We start from the raw sequence: 13,970 nt of genomic DNA on the forward strand, positions 1-13,970 counted from the left end.
ATACTCTGCAAGAAATACATTCAACACAACAGAAACCTCAGGATACTCTGCAAGAAATACCTTTAACACAACAGAAACCTTAGCATACTCTGCAAGAAATACCTTCAACACAACAGAAACCTCAGGATACTCTGCAAGAAATACCTTCAACACAACAGAAACCTCAGGATACTCTGCAAGAAATACCTTCAACACAACAGAAACCTCAGGATACTCTGCAAGAAATACATTCAACACAACAGAAACCTCAGGATACTCTGCAAGAAATACCTTTAACACAACAGAAACCTCAGGATACTCTGCAAGAAATACATTCAACACAACAGAAACCTCAGGATACTCTGCAAGAAATACATTCAACACAACAGAAACCTCAGGATACTCTGCAAGAAATACCTTCAACACAACAGAAACCTCAGGATACTCTGCAAGAAATACATTCAACACAACAGAAACCTCAGGATACTCTGCAAGAAATACCTTCAACACAACAGAAACCTCAGGATACTCTGCAAGAAATACATTCAACACAACAGAAACCTCAGGATACTCTGCAAGAAATACCTTCAACACAACAGAAACCTCAGGATACTCTGCAAGAAATACATTCAACACAACAGAAACCTCAGGATACTCTGCAAGAAATACCTTCAACACAACAGACTCTTGTTCAAGTCTTATGGACTTCAAAAAAGATTTCGACGTAGTATGGCATGCGGTACTCTTGGCGACAATTGAAAAGTACACTGTAAATCAAAATAAAATAAAAGTTACCCAATAAAGTGCGCTGTTCTTCAACAGCAACATTGGAAACTGGTTTAAAATTACGGAGTGAGACAAGGCTGCCTACACTCACCAACTCTCCCTTGAAAGGATAATGGAAGATGCTCTCGAGGGCTACGAAGTTTCTGAAAGCATTGGAGGAAAAAAAGGACTAACTTGCGCTTTGCGAACGATATGGTTGATCTGTCCAAGCCAGACCAACTAGCTGACTTGATGCGCATTGATAAGACTTAAGGCTTGCACAATGCCACCCCACTCCCCAACACACACAAGTTAAGACCAACAGCCAGCAGGGCTTTAAATAAAGACATCAGTATTGGTGGCGAGACGCTGACAGAAATATATCCGCCTAGTTGGCTAATAGAATGGATCTGTCGGAAGATTTTAGAACCATAGTCGTTCTACGATTGAAGGAGGCCAATGAATAATAATAATTATAGTTATAAAAACAAACATGTTAGCAGTCGGTTGGACAGATTGAGCTAGACAGACAGACAGACAGACAGATAGATAGATAGATAGATAGATAGATAGATAGATAGATAGATAGATAGATAGATAGATAGATAGATAGATAGATAGATTTTTAAAAAGTTTGCCTCATTTGTTTAAGACACGAAAGAAATACCTCGTACAAATTGATCCTCCAAATAAACAAACAATAGTCATGGTTGAATCATTAGAAATATTCTATTTGTGGGCAAATACAGACAGACAACTATGGCTGACAAATTACTAACCAAATAATGGACAGAGGAGCTTTCAGTAAGTCCCCTAAACTTAATAGCCGTCGCTTTACCTTTTTTAAAGATCGTTGTTTACTTATTACTATGTAATACTAGACTTAAATGATGATTTAGCTTTTGCCTGTAAACCGTTTCAATTCTCTGTATACACTAAGATTCCTTCTTCACTAGCGCTATTAGAGCATGGAATGGGTTGCCTGAGCTAGCCAGGAAAACCTATGACTAAGCAGAACTTAAGTCATTGGTTAACATGCATGACTAGATGCATGACGCGTAGGACTTTTCTTTTTTGAAGTAACGTCTGAATTACTTAAGATAAGATAAGATTTTAAGATTAACAAACAACATAAGACCAAAAGTAACCAATTAACTAATCATTTAGCACAAATTAATTAATTTTGTTTTATATAGCAGTAATTTGAAATCTGTAATTTTCAGATAAATGGCAGTAATTAGCAGCTAACCCTTTGATAAGCTTTTGTTTTTAAAAAGTATTATTTTTTCTAATGCTTGTTTTATAAATATAAATCCTTTAAAACCTGTTGGTTTAATAATATCATGAATAGGCCTGTCTTATAAAACTGTTTTGCTTCCTTGACAGTTATCAATCAGGCACATTGTGGAATTAAAGGACCAACAAAAGGTGAAAGAAAGAAAAGAATAGTCGGTGGTTTCTCTAATGCTCCTGGAGAATGGCCTTGGCTTGTGTCCATGTTTTTCTTACCGTAAGCATATATTACATTCATAGGGGGTGAAACTACTTAATATAATGATTATTGAGTAATTTACCAGTAACTCAGTCTATCTTTGTTTACTAACACTGCCTGAAAGGGACTCTGATCACCGTCTTTGGTTTGGTCTCCTCCACAGTTTGTTCAATGCTTCAGCGGCTAGAGAAGTTTTGTTTTAGCGTGCTTGATTTTGTGATATTATATTTCAATATGAGATTCATTTTTTTTTTCAAAACTCATATTTGTATTCAGTTTTACTAAAAAAAGACCAAAAAAAAAAGCCAATATTTAAGCAAAAATATCTTCTTAAGATAAAAAAAAATGTATATATGTTAGCTGTTCCATTTCTTTACATATTTTAATTAGTAATATAAACAGTTTCAACATTGCAACAACTTCCCTATTTTTAGACATTTCCTTTGCTGTAACAGGAATATGAACAAACCCATCATTGGCGCGGGGCCTATGAAACTGCGGGGCCCACTGCGGTTGCGTAGGTTATCTTCCCTATTGCTAGTAGAGAATGGAATGGGTTTCCTGAATCAGTCAAAAAAAAAGTTACTTGGCAGTGTCATTTATTAACATTCATGTCAAGATTAACCGAGGGACATGCTTAGGTTGTAATCAACTTTTTTTTTAAAGTATCGCCTGTATTTTATAAATTATGATAAGAATATTATAACAGCATTTATATTTCATCATACTTTTGTCGTTGGGTAGCTAGGGATTTGGGGGCCCAGAGGCCTGACCTTTTTAGGGGCCCTAGCATTTTGACATTCAACATAACGACTTGATGTCGAAATTCCAGCTGGTACATTATATCAGTAAAGTTAACAAAAAAATAGTCATTAAGACTCTTTTATTTAGTCTTCTTCTTCCTCGTTCTTATTTTTATGTTGGAGCGTTCAGATGACTAGACCAATATATGAGATGAACTGCGCAGTGGTTTCCAAATCAGAGAGCTCTTTATATAGTTTCTTTCTATTAGGGTGTTTTGTAGCCAGTGTCTTTTTCGGGCCTCTTGATAAAGGGAGCAGTTTTGAAGAACATGGTCAGCATTCTCTGGTGACACTTCACATGGGCAGATTTCTCTGGCTCCAATTTTGAGCTTCCTGTACATATGTTGTTTAATTCTGTTTAATTTCTTGTGATTCTGATGAGAACTTGTCATTTTCTCATTTATTTTATTCATTATTAGTTTCTTCATTTCTTGATAATTCTTGATCATTTCTCTTGATAAAGGGAGCAGTTTTGAAGAACATGGTCAGCATTCTCTGGTGACACTTCACATGGGCAGATTTCTCTGGCTCCAATTTTGAGCTTCCTGTACATATGTTGTTTAATTCTGTTTAATTTCTTGTGATTCTGATGAGAACTTGTCATTTTCTCATTTATTTTATTCATTATTAGTTTCTTCATTTCTTGATAATTCTTGATCATTTCTCTTGATAAAGGGAGCAGTTTTGAAGAACATGGTCAGCATTCTCTGGTGACACTTCACATGGGCAGATTTCTCTGGCTCCAATTTTGAGCTTCCTGTACATATGTTGTTTAATTCTGTTTAATTTCTTGTGATTCTGATGAGAACTTGTCATTTTCTCATTTATTTTATTCATTATTAGTTTCTTCATTTCCTCTGGATAGAGTGCAATGTTTATTTGTGAGTTCGTTCTCCCACTCTTGGCGAGTGTGTCAGCCTTCTCATTCTCTTCTAGTTCTATATGTGCTGGTATCCATTGAAGAACAGTTTGTTTGTTGTTGTTTTTTTTGTTATAAATGCTGTCTTAAGTCATTTTACAGGCTATAGGAGGAATCAGAGTTTTCCAAGCTTTGGAGGATTGTTTTCGCATCGGTTAGAAAGACAGTCTGACTGTGTGGGATACTTGGGTGATTAGTAGCAGCTAGTTCTTGTGCTTTCCTTTCTACCCTGTGGTTTCAGAGAGCTATCCAGTTGCACTGGATTTTGCTAGTTTTTTCTTGATCGATGAGTATTTCAGCTCCTCATTTGTGGTGGCTTTATGAGATGAGCCATCCGTGTAAACTCTGATTTTCAGATTGCTAGGATAATTGGTATGTAGAAAAGAGTTCACTATTTCCTTGAGCTGTTGGAATGTAGTCAGATTTCTTTGGTAACATTTTCAATACGGTCTCTTTCGTCCCAGGGTGGAGATTCATTATGGTGTATCGTGGATTCCAGAGTTATTTTTTCAAGTTGGTGTTTCCTTTATAGGTTTAGAGATTCCTGTATGAAATAAGTCTTTTTGAGACGGTTTTTAGAGCCAGTTTTGAGGATTTTAGATTGGATGCCTCTCCAAGGTTTCCAATTTAGTGAATTGAGAAAGAATTTTTATTTCTCTTCTTTCATCCAGAGAGACCAGGGCTGCGATTTCCTCCATAGTTCTCATGGGTGTTGTTTTAATTGCTTTTGTCATTATCTTTAGACCAATGTTTTGAACCGTGTCTATTTTTCTTAGGTTTTATTGAGTAATATGGGTTGTTTATTGACGAGAGACAAATCTCAATTCATTTCATCTCACTCTGCTTCCTGTGCAGCAAACGTATCTATAACAAATCGCAATTCATATCATCTCACTCTGCTTCTGTGCAACAAACGTATCTATAACAAATCTCATTTCATATCATCTCACTCTGCTTTCTGTGCAACAAACGTATCTATAACAAATCTCAATTCATATCATCTCACTCTGCTTTCTGTGCAACAAACGTATCTATAACAAATCTCAATTCATATCATCTCACTCTGCTTCCTGTGCAGCAAACGTATCTATGACATCATCTAGATCAATGATGTCTAGCATATTTATTTACTCCACGTGAATAGCAAGATTACATGGCAGTGGCGTAATATTTAATGTAAAAGAAAATTAGGACATTCATTTTGGGGACCCCATTAAGTAGTGGCCAGGGAAGACATTCGAATTAGGATTCTTCCCCCCATCCTAGCTACGCCACGATACCTTTGTCTATTATGTCTCAAAAACACATGATTAAAAATGAAGATTTTAAATGTAACATTATAATTGAGTAAAGACATTTTGACACAATTGTGTTGTTTATAGAGCTAATGTTTATACATTTAGCTTGGATACAAAGGTTTAAATCTTTTGAAAATATAACTTGTAAAGCTTATGTGATAAAAAATGTCATAAATTTGTTTTGATTTATATAAAAAAACAAGCTTTCTAAATTGTGTATGTTTATCTTCTCTTCAAGTGAATTTTCCTACACCAAATTGTCCGGTTACAAGCATGCTTGTGGAGCCAGTCTAATTCATCCTAAATGGGTTCTCACAGCTGCACATTGCTTTGCGTAAGTGTAACAATTAAATAAAGTAAGAAAGCAAATAATAATAATAGTCATTTTTCATGAGGAAATGTGCTACTGATACATGAGTGGTAAAGCAAATGATAGTTGATCAAAAGTCCATTATCTAAAACTTTGGTGTCGATAGGAATTCATTTTTTTTAAATATATTTTTTCTTTAATATAAAAGGCTGAAACAAAGTGTTGTTGTTTTTTGTCTGCTTTGTGTTAAAATTTTCTGTTAGTTAATTGCAGTACTCAGAGCTAAAATCTTTTATTGAATGAAAATTTGAATGGTCAGTAATTTTAAGATATGTAATATCAGGCATATACGCTACGTTTTGATTACGTTGTTTTTTTTTTTTTTTTGCTATGGTGATACAGGTCATATGAACATTGTTGATAAAGATGTTACAGGAAAGATATACTAATTTAAATAACATAAAATTTCCCTTTTGGTATTAACCATTTTGTAACTAGATCTAGTGATCTACATCTATTATTCTGTTATCTTGTGCTTTCAACTATTCTCTTGTTTTGTAGGAGTGAAATATTCAGTGGTCTAAATAACATTAGCAGCTGGAGAGTCAAGTTAGGAGTCCATGACCTAGCTGACAATGAAAGCAGCTTTATTCAGGAGAGACTCATTCACAAAGTCTTCATTTATCCTGAATATAACAGTGAGTTAAAGGGAGTAGGTGTTAAATATACTAATAATCAAAAGTGTTTTTTTTCTTGTGATCTTTTCATATATCACAGCTTTTGATATTTATCAAAAGATCCTACAGCGTAGGAAAATATATTCTATTTACATCTCTTGAAGGGCTTACCACTTGATCTAGAATGTAGACACAAGTTGAACTAAAATGTGGACGCAGTTGATCTAGAATGTGTTGATTATTATGAACGAATAATAACAAGACTCTGAATATAACTTATAAGACATGAAATCAGCTGTTTAATCTAATGCCGTATTGGTTGACAACAACAGTTACAAGGGATGTTACTCCCCAAACACTGATTGGTGCAACCTATATAAAACACACATCAACAGAATGTAAACACAGTTGATCTAGAATGTAGACACCAGTTGATCTGGAATGTAGACATCAGTTAAACTAGAATGTGGACACAGTTGTTCTAGAATGTAGACACCAGTTGATCTCAAATGTAGACATCAGTTGAACTAGAATGTGGACACATTTTGATCTAGAATGTAGACACTAGTTGACCTAGAATGTAGACACCAGTTGAACTAGAATGTAGACACCAGTTGATCTCAAATGTAGAAATCAGTTGAACTAGAATGTGCATACATTTGATATAGAATGTGGACATCAGTTGAACTAGAATGTGGACACCAGTTGAACTAGAATGTGGACGTATTTGATCTATAATGTGGACTCCAGTTGAACTAGAATGTTGACACCAGTTGAACTAGAATGTGGACATCAGTTGAAATAGAATGTGCATACATTTGATCCATAATGTGGACTCCAGTTGAACTAGAATGTTGACATCAGTTGATCTATAATGTGGACTTCAGTTGAACTAGAATGTGGACACCAGTTAAACTAGAATGTGGACACTAGTTGAACTAGAATGTATGTCTATATTTTTTTTTACATTGTCTTCATCCAACTGAAAAAATCTGTCACAAAGAAAGAAAGTCATAACTAATTAGATTCAGTATCTAATTGATAATAAATCCTATGTTAAGTCCTAAATACTGGTACCACTTCAATTTACATTTTATATATTCTGTTACTAACATGTTAATGTCAGGCATAGGACATTTGTGGGTGTGTTCAGTATAAAACATTTGTAGCCTGTTATTTTGTATATAACATTTGTAGCCTGTTATTTTGTAATATCTCATATTTTTACTTCTAAACCATAAAAACTCTCATTTATGTAACAGCACTGCTTTCTAGACTTCAAAGATTGACTAGTCGCACTAAATATTTTTTTTTCCAGTCTCAGCAGCTCCCTTTATCAATGACCTAGCCCTGATACAACTTGACAGTCCTGTGACTCTGACAGAACGTGTGTCGCCTGTTTGCTTAGACAACAGCACTACATTCTACAATGAATCACAATGTTATGTCAGTGGTTGGGGTAACCTGATACCTGGTAAGTACCGGTATAGTAAGTTTAGGAATACAATAGACTGGTTTACAACTCACATTTTATAATTACATCTTCATGTTGAAAGCAAAAAACAAAACTTTTTTTGCCAAAGTAAAAAAAAAAAAAAAAAAAAAAATCATTTTATTATTATTCTTTATGTGGCCCATATTAGTTGCACATTTTTTTCCTCATAAAAAAAGCCCAGGACAAAAAACATGAATTTTTAATTATTACATATTTATTTTATTAATATCATTTCTATTATAATTCAAGGTCCATTCAAAACATGCACAGTGTACTACAATAGTTTAAAGAGATATGTGGGTACCTATGACTCTCCCTTTTTTTTATTAGGACTAATTGGTATTGATATTTGGTTAAAAACATTTATCAAAAGGTTCACTTAGGCCTATTTAATAGTAGATAGAAATAAAGCCTCTAAGAGTCTATTTGTGTTGAAGTATAACATCTTCCTAAAACATCTCATTTCCTTAGTTTTAGTTTCAGACTGAGACAATGGACTTTTTTCAAATTTGGCCTTTTACCCTTGAAAAATGTTAAAATTGTTATATAACAGCATTTGATAACAAAACGTCTTTCTTCCTAGATGGAACAGTTTTTGGAAGTCAGTTCCCCATGAGTGCCTCCTTAACAACGCTGACGTTAGAGAAATGTCAAGCGATGGTTGATGCTCTGCCAGCAGACAATCCATTCAAACCTTACATTGTTGTCAAAGAGCCTGTACTCTGTTCTAAGGCTGGACCAGAAGGACAGGATTCTTGCCAAGTAGGCTAATAGTTGGCATTTCACAATGTGTTAAAGTTTACACATAATGTATATAAGTTTAATTGTGTACACTGTACACTATAAAGATATTCTTAAAAGAATTTGGCTCACAATCCGTCTTGTATTACATGATCTGGAGGCTAGTAGAGTAGACAGGACATTATAAAGTAGAGCCTCTATCAAACATATTACAGATTGAATATAATCTTATAAAATTGATACCTGGCATACATAAAGATGGCTGGTCATTGTGCTGGCCACAAGATGTACTCATTAATCATTGACCATAGAAACAGATGAGCTTTACATCATCTGCTTCCATAGATCACAAGAGGTACATTTTACACCCTTTAAAAACGACCAGTAATACATAGGCTTCTTTTTAAGTCATTCTAATGAGTATATATGTAAACCTGGGAGGGGTAAATGTGGTGAAATCATTGATACTTGTTTATGTTGTGTAACATTATGAGAATGTGTTCAAAAGTAGTTGATCTAGTGTGTTGGTGTCTGAATATCTTTCATCAATTCATGTTGTTTTAGCTAAATAAAGCCTTGTTCCCCCAGTTGTGTTCTTTTAGTTCTTATTGCAGGAGAGAACTGACTATTCTTTAAAGGAAAATAAAGCTGTAACTTTGATTTTTATACACTTTAAGATACAAATAACTTTTATGAGAGAAATCTTAGTGTAGGTGTTAATGCTGAAATTTAGAATTTTCTGTTTCCTTGTTGCAATTTATTATCCTTTAGCCTCACCAGGTCTCATTGTCTTATGATCCAACATTCTTACCTTTTAGTTGTGACAAAGATGTAAACCGTTAGCAAATCAATACAATCTGTATCTTACTTATATTAAAAACATGTATAGGTTAAAAAATAATAACTTCTTTTATATGCCTTTTTTTAAAAGTAATGATTTTATAACTTTGTCTAAATTGTAAAGTGTAAAGTGATTTTATAGTGATTTTATAAGTTCCTCTTCTATCTTGTATATTGTAGGGTGATTCAGGTGGCCCCTTGATGTGTGACGTGGATGGACATTGGCATCAAGTGGGCATAGTCTGTGCAGGTCAGGGATGTGGCAATGATACTTCTCCTGCGCTATACACCCGGATCACCTACTTTTACGACTGGATTAAGGTCACCATTGAGAAAGAGAATGATGAACTTTGAAGAATAGATTAACCTCTAACCTTTTGTTTATGTTATATTCAGGCATACACTTTACAGAATGGTTGATGGCAACCAAATCTATGTCCTTTATTTAAAGAAATTGACCAACACCCCAAGAAATATTTATTAAAATAAAAACAGAGTATATTTGTAACGTGTATTTATTATCAAAAATGTTTTTTTTTTGTCTGTGATACAAAAACATTTTATAAAGATAAATTTAAGTCATAGAAATGTATTATGAGATGGTACTTAATTTAAATGTCTTTTAATGGCTGTCATTTTCGCTGTATAGAGATTGGTTAATCTAACTTTATGCTTGTCTACTAGCTTTAGACATTGGCTCATTGGCTATAGTCTAAATATATAAGCTAGATATGTAGATGTACAATAGATGTTTATGTACAATAGCCACTACTTTTTTTTAATATGATGGCTTTAAATACCGTTTATAAACAAATATGTGTATTGCGTCATTTTATTAGATTATATTACTCTTTTAAGATTTTCATATACCAGTATAGCAGAAAAAACTACAAATAGCTTGCTTTCTGGTATTCTAGGGTAGCAAATAAAGGAAGTGTTGTGTTCACTTCTTAGCACTGCAGAATGCAATTTTCTTAGTGCATCTGTTTGTAGCACAAAATAGTTTCAATACAGAGGAAGTATTAGACTTACACTCTATGACTTTAAACTTATTTGAATACAAGTGGGAGACTAGACTTGCTAGCAGTAATATAAAGAGGATTTGATACAAAGATCAACTTCCACACATTTGAGATATTGTTAAAATTATAGCTCATTTTTAGCGCTCCCAAAAGGGTAAAAGACGCTATTAGTTTTGTGTGGATTGTCTGCTCGTCCGTCCCGTTTAGAACTAGTAAGCTAGAAAAGATAGTGAAAATCTGACACCATAATATTTTAGACCATTCAAAGTTCTGATGCAATGGCTACTTTTTTCTTTTCTGAAAGCGAAAAATATAATTTTTTAAATCACTTATGCAAGCAGTTTTTTCAAACAAATACACCACATTTACAACTATTCATTATTAATAGTAACAAACAAGGGGGCTCTTTACAAGGGGAGATGTGCATATACCATATTTTTAACATATTTATGCAAAAAGTTTTAGATTTTTTGTCAAAAATTTTTTATTACATTTGCATTGCTAAGTTATGTAAGTTTTGTCATACTAACTACTACATTTACACAAAAAAAAGTTATTTAAAGAAAAAATCAATGTAGTATGCATATAAGTTAAACAATTTAAAACAACAATTAATAAGTAGTTTTTTTCTATTTTCGCATGAACTGCAGTACCATGTAGCAAAAATATTACACTTAACAAATTTTTTTGTTTTGTTTTACTGTGAAGTTTTTTTTTTCTTAAGGATTTGAATAAGAGATTGACCCTTAACAAAACAATTAGATATTCATCATAAGACATCAGTTAGGACAGGTTAACATCTAACTTCACATTCACTTTTACCTATCCTTTGGTCTGCTGGGGCACCACACATGATCTGTCAACCTTCTTTCTTCATTCTCTGTCATTTGTCTTTGATAGAATTTTATTCAGATGTTTCTTCTGAAAATATTGAAACCTGCATTTTTACCTGCCTGGATGGACCACTTCGAGGGCCGATTTTGAGTTTGTTTCCACACAAACTGTCTTTGTAACCTTGTTTATTACTTAGTTTGGCAATGGTGAAATTTAATTTAGCATCCTTGACATTGTGGAAAACCTCCCCTACACATAGTAGTGTAATGCAGCTACTTATTTCTTTCCAATATTTTAGTATAGCATTAGTACCTCTTAGTAATTTCAACATCTTAATCTTCAAGTGATGTAATCTTATTTTATTTACCAGTATTACCAAAATTGCTGAAGCACTACATTGGTAAATATGATGATGTCTTGATGACTATTGCAAATATCAGGATAACAAAATATTACTATTAGAGATGAGAATAACCTACTATCATAGTACCTTTAAACATTAATTGTCTTTCAGTTAGTAAATAACATGTCTAGAAAACAGATTTAAAAAAAAAATTGAATTGTTAAGCTTGCTATTACCAGTACTGCAAAATTATCTTCCTTATAGTTTTTTTTTAAAAAAGGTACAGTCTCTATTTTTTAAGGTTCATTATTAATGAAAATACTATGTTATGAAATGTTTTATGACCTCGCAGACTTATTTCTAAGTTTCAAATGATAGACACAGAAGTTTTCTCCATTTGACTTGCTAAAATTATTTTAAGACACAAATTAACTTTTAGGGTATAATGTGTGTTATTGTTACATATAACTAACATTTTCTGTCCTCAAGACTAATACTGATTATATATATTATATATATAATTAAAACTGTTAGTTCTATGTTAAAATGTTGAAGTACTGCTATGTTTAAAATAAAACGATTGGTTTCATTGAGAAACGCTGTGTAAAGAATAAAAAAAAAAAGTTTTATAACAAAAACTACATTGAAGATTGTCCCTAGTCACTAGAAGTCTTTTGTAAAATATGTGAGAGAATGTTTACATTATGTAAATACATAATAGTTCTTAACACAGAAGAATGTGGTGTAAATAATACTAAACATTATTCTTATTGAATATTTTGTAAATGTTAAAATATTTAACCTAATAAACTATTTAGTTGACTACAAGCATATCTGATGTAGCGTTGTGCTTTAGATACAAGAAGTTATCTTATGGCAAATAAACAAGTCAGTGCAATACATCTTTACTACTGCCTTTCATTAGGGACCATGTCCAACTGAATATGATATTAATGAGCTATAAGTGTTGTTTATTACAAAGCTAATATCAACTCACTCTTTGTCTGATAAAAAGTTTGAACATGCTTTTTCTCCCATTTCCCATTCTCGGGTGAAGTTAAAACTTTGCACAATTATTCATTGAATCTGACAAGAAATGAATCAATCCAAAAAAATTAAACTAGTTATTTATTTGGTGATTAATTATTTTGTTTGATATTGAAATAAGGGGAATAAATTTTACCTATTAATAATAATAATAATAATAATCTTTATTATCCGTAAGGAAATTTGTCTTACAATTTGTGCATTACACCAAACAAAAAACATTATAACTATAAGAAACCAAAGTGTACATTCACACAAGACTCACTCATAATTTACATGTGACAAAGTTTATACCAGATTGTTCTTATTTAATGATTTGATTGCTAGGGGAACAAAAGAGTGTTTGTGTCTGTTTGTCTTTGCTATCGGTGTCTTGTATCTCTTTTGTGATGGTAAAATCACGAAATCCTGACACAAAGGGTGATTCTTTATTTCGAGGATCTTGTTAGCTTTTTTATAGATGTTTGTCTCAAACAACTGCCCAAATGGGGTTTGTTTTTTGCCAATGATTTTGCCAGCAGCATTGAGGATTCTATTAAGTTTATTCTTATTTTTAATGCTCAGATTGCCATACCAGGCAGTGATATTGAAACTTAAAATATTGCAGATGTGAGCGTGATAAAACATAGCCAAGGCCTTTTCGCTAACATTAAACGAGGACAGTTTTCTTAGTAGTCGTAATCTTTGCTGCCCTTTTTTGCTGATATAATCAGTATTTGCAGTAAAATTTAGTTTATTGTCTAGGATAGTACCAAGGTATTTAAAGGTTTGCACAATTTCAATAGTCTCTCCAGCTACAGAAACAATATCATTTTCCTTCTTGTTCGTGTTCGGTAAGCCCAGATGTTTGTAGACACAGTTTAAAATATTTAGGATGGCATCGTCTATTGGGATGTGGATGTACATTTGGATTTAATCCCTTCATTATATTTTGACACTTTCTTTCTAAGATCAAATTGAAATAGTGCATAATTTTTCACAATACACTAATTTATCAAAAAATTAACGTGCCGGTATTAGTTAATCATTAGTACTAATTAATTAATGTTGTTTTATATAGTATAAGCAGAGCTACACCCTGTGATTTTAAGATAAATGAAAGTAATTGACAGTTCTTTCCCTTAGATAAGCTTTGTTTTTAAAAAGTAATCTTTTTTCTATTGCTTATTTTTTTTTTAACTTCATTTTTTTTTTTTTTTTTTAGGATACCTCAGCTTTTCAGCTTTTGACTTCAGTTGTCAAGCTGTTTACATCCTAGGAATCCATGGGCCTTTGCCTCTTTTCTTTGCCTCTTTTTTGGGCATTGCCTCTTTTTTGGGCTATTGGCCTCTTTATTGGGCTTTTTTTTAATAAAAAAAGGTGCATATTTTATTAGTAAGCGTACAAATTAAGTAGTTACATTTTA

The 13,970-nt window shown here is 32.8% G+C and overlaps 1 protein-coding gene across 10 annotated transcripts in view; it reads left to right on the plus strand.

Annotated features, from left to right (window-relative positions):
• LOC106076846 (uncharacterized) overlaps window positions 1-11,784 on the plus strand; it is a 38,572-nt gene extending 26,788 nt beyond the window's left edge. For all 10 annotated transcript variants that reach the window (XM_056019392.1, XM_056019393.1, XM_056019388.1 and 7 more), the window contains exons 11-16: window positions 2,131-2,254; window positions 5,495-5,590; window positions 6,128-6,264; window positions 7,562-7,717; window positions 8,322-8,500; window positions 9,500-11,784. In XM_056019392.1, coding sequence (XP_055875367.1) covers window positions 2,131-2,254; window positions 5,495-5,590; window positions 6,128-6,264; window positions 7,562-7,717; window positions 8,322-8,500; window positions 9,500-9,673 — 866 coding nt within the window. In that variant the 3' untranslated portion in view covers window positions 9,674-11,784. The remainder of the gene's footprint in view (window positions 1-2,130; window positions 2,255-5,494; window positions 5,591-6,127; window positions 6,265-7,561; window positions 7,718-8,321; window positions 8,501-9,499) is intronic.
• The last annotated feature ends 2,186 nt before the right edge of the window (window positions 11,785-13,970 follow it).

This window comes from Biomphalaria glabrata, chromosome 2, assembly GCF_947242115.1.
Source record: "Biomphalaria glabrata chromosome 2, xgBioGlab47.1, whole genome shotgun sequence".
Lineage (NCBI taxonomy): Eukaryota > Metazoa > Mollusca > Gastropoda > Planorbidae > Biomphalaria > Biomphalaria glabrata.